The sequence below is a fragment of the Chrysochloris asiatica genome, unplaced genomic scaffold, assembly GCF_000296735.1.
Source record: "Chrysochloris asiatica unplaced genomic scaffold, ChrAsi1.0 scaffold00011, whole genome shotgun sequence".
Taxonomy (NCBI): domain Eukaryota; kingdom Metazoa; phylum Chordata; class Mammalia; order Afrosoricida; family Chrysochloridae; genus Chrysochloris; species Chrysochloris asiatica.
Genome location: NW_006408529.1, coordinates 37637161 through 37639548, shown reverse-complemented (window position 1 = coordinate 37639548; position 2388 = coordinate 37637161). Strand labels below are relative to the sequence as shown.

Below are 2388 nucleotides of genomic sequence, written 5' to 3'. Positions count from 1 at the left end.
GGAGAAAGATGAGGCTTTCTGCTCCTATAAAGATTTGCAGCCTCAGAAACCCTGCACAGAGTCACTGTGAGTTGGAACTGACTCCACGGCACATAACAACAACATTATAAAGCAGGTATCCAAATCAATAATGTATAAATGTAATCTTGAATGTAGCTGTCTGCTTCCATAAAAATTAAACCAAAAATCCCAAACCCTATTGCCATTTGAGTAGATTCCATTTGTAGTAGCCCTACAAAGACAGTATAGACTGTCCCAAAGAGTATCCCAGGTTGCCATCTTTACTAAAGCCCACTGTCACATCTTTGCAAAACAGCTTAAATAACCACTATGCAACCACTGGGCTCCTTCTTTGGAAACATTATTCGGCAGTCCTAGTCTGTCATATAGGGTCACTATAAGGCAGAATTGACTCGACAGTAACAGGTAATAGGATAATATCAAATAAAAGTAATCTATTATGACTACAGGTACCACCACCACCCCCACTTTATTAAATCACCTAAGAAGGCTACTCAGTATATGACCAGTCCTCCTTGTGTGTCCTATTAACAGGACCTCACATGGGTTTTTCCTTAAAAAAAAAAAAAAAAAAAAAAAAAAGTTCAAGGATCCACACTAGCTATTAAGAAATTCTGTGCTTTCTGAAAGAGAATATAAAGAAAGATGAACACACTATTTCCCTGAGAAAATTGTTTTGTTTTTTTCCCAAGTTGTAAGCCAAAGACATTTCCATTCCTAAAAATAGATGCAAATTCTTGCACACAAATAAACTTATGAATGAAGGGAAAAGAAATCCACTGAGGGCATAAAACACACTACTTAACAGAAAAATAACCAATAATGCTATATAAAAAGATAAACACAGATTTCACCTTGTTAAATACAAAAATGTATCTGAGTAACCGTAGTGGCAAGCTAAATTTGGAGGCAATTTTTCTAATTTTCAACCACATTTCAAATAAAATATAGGAAACAAAGTTAGTTTCAGTATAGAAACTGCTTGTAATTATTTTTAGTCTTATGCTGCTTGTAAATCAAATACATCATTAATGCCATTTGTGCTTGTTCAGCCTGGACTCATTAGTAGCCTTTCATCTTTTCATGGAGTTAACATTTCTTACATACAAATTTAAATATTATTTTAGCTTCATGAAGATAAAAATAACTAGCATTAAATAGCCTGTTTATTGGCTACTGTTGTTGCTAAGTGCCACTGAGTTGGTTCTAACTTTTAGCAACCGTGCTTAGAATTTCTGGGGAGTGGCTGAAGAATTTAAACCATCAACCTTAAAGTGAGCAGTCCAGCGATTAACCTATGGAGCCACACCAGGATCTATGTTGATTGGTGGTGGTGGCAATATGCCGTGGAGTCAGTTTCAACTCAGCGACCCTGCACGGGTTTCCGAGAATATAAATCTTTACAGGAGCACAAAACATCATCTTTCTCCCACAGAATAGCTGGTAGCTTCTAACTGCTGACCTTGAGGTTAGCAGCCTGACTCAACAACTACATTACCAATGCTCCTTGCTTATTAATAATACTGGAAGAAACCCTGGTAGCACAGTAGGTGAAGCAAGCACCAAGCTAACCTAAAAGGTCTGTGGTTCAAACCCAAGCTCTCTCCTCCGAAGAAAGCTGAGACAGGCTGCTTCCAAAAACATTTATAGCCTTAGAAACTCTATGGAGCTTATTTACTCTAACCTTAACAGTGTCACTAAGTGTCTTCTTAGGCATTTTTTAATACACAGCTAATTTTAAATATTTTTATCAAATTTTTGCCACTAACACAACAGAAAGTTTCTTTAAAAATTTATAATAATACATCACAATAGTATATCACACTAAAAATCTTTAAGTACATACATAAGCATCAGTGGCTGCATACAGTTTCTGGTCCTCAGTGAGAGGGAAATTACTCCAATTGCTACACTGGATACTCTTGTCTTTCAAAAGCTGTTTACTTAAGATGTGTTTAACCAAACCATTGAGGCTCCAGGTCTCTGTACATTTCAGCTAGAAGTAATGAAAAACATCAATATGGTAAAAAATTTTTCCTATTTTCAGATGTTTCTAAATACTACCAAATGACCATACCATTAATAAAATTGTAAAGATTATATCAAAATTCAATCTCAATATATTTACTGTCACTAAAAACCTCGTTTTAGTTTACACTGAAAGAATTTAATTCTGGGATTTCGCCAATGTTAAGGTTAAAACTCATGGACTATGAAAGTATTGTTCATGGAAACACCTGAGTATTAATAGGCTTTCTACATCCCAGCCAAATGAATACTTGGATAAATATAGGTATTTAATTTAATGTTTAACGGAAAGCCTTATCTCTCTCACGCGGAGGGCCTGGTGGATTTGAGCTGCTGACC

The 2388-nt window shown here is 35.7% G+C and overlaps 1 protein-coding gene across 1 annotated transcript in view; it reads right to left on the bottom strand.

Moving 5' to 3' along the window:
* The window catches only part of WRN (Werner syndrome, RecQ helicase-like), a 181766-nt gene that overhangs the window by 149510 nt on the left and 29868 nt on the right, over nt 1–2388 (bottom strand). The window contains exon 5 of the mRNA XM_006834526.1: nt 1868–2017. Coding sequence (XP_006834589.1) covers nt 1868–2017 — 150 coding nt within the window. The remainder of the gene's footprint in view (nt 1–1867; nt 2018–2388) is intronic.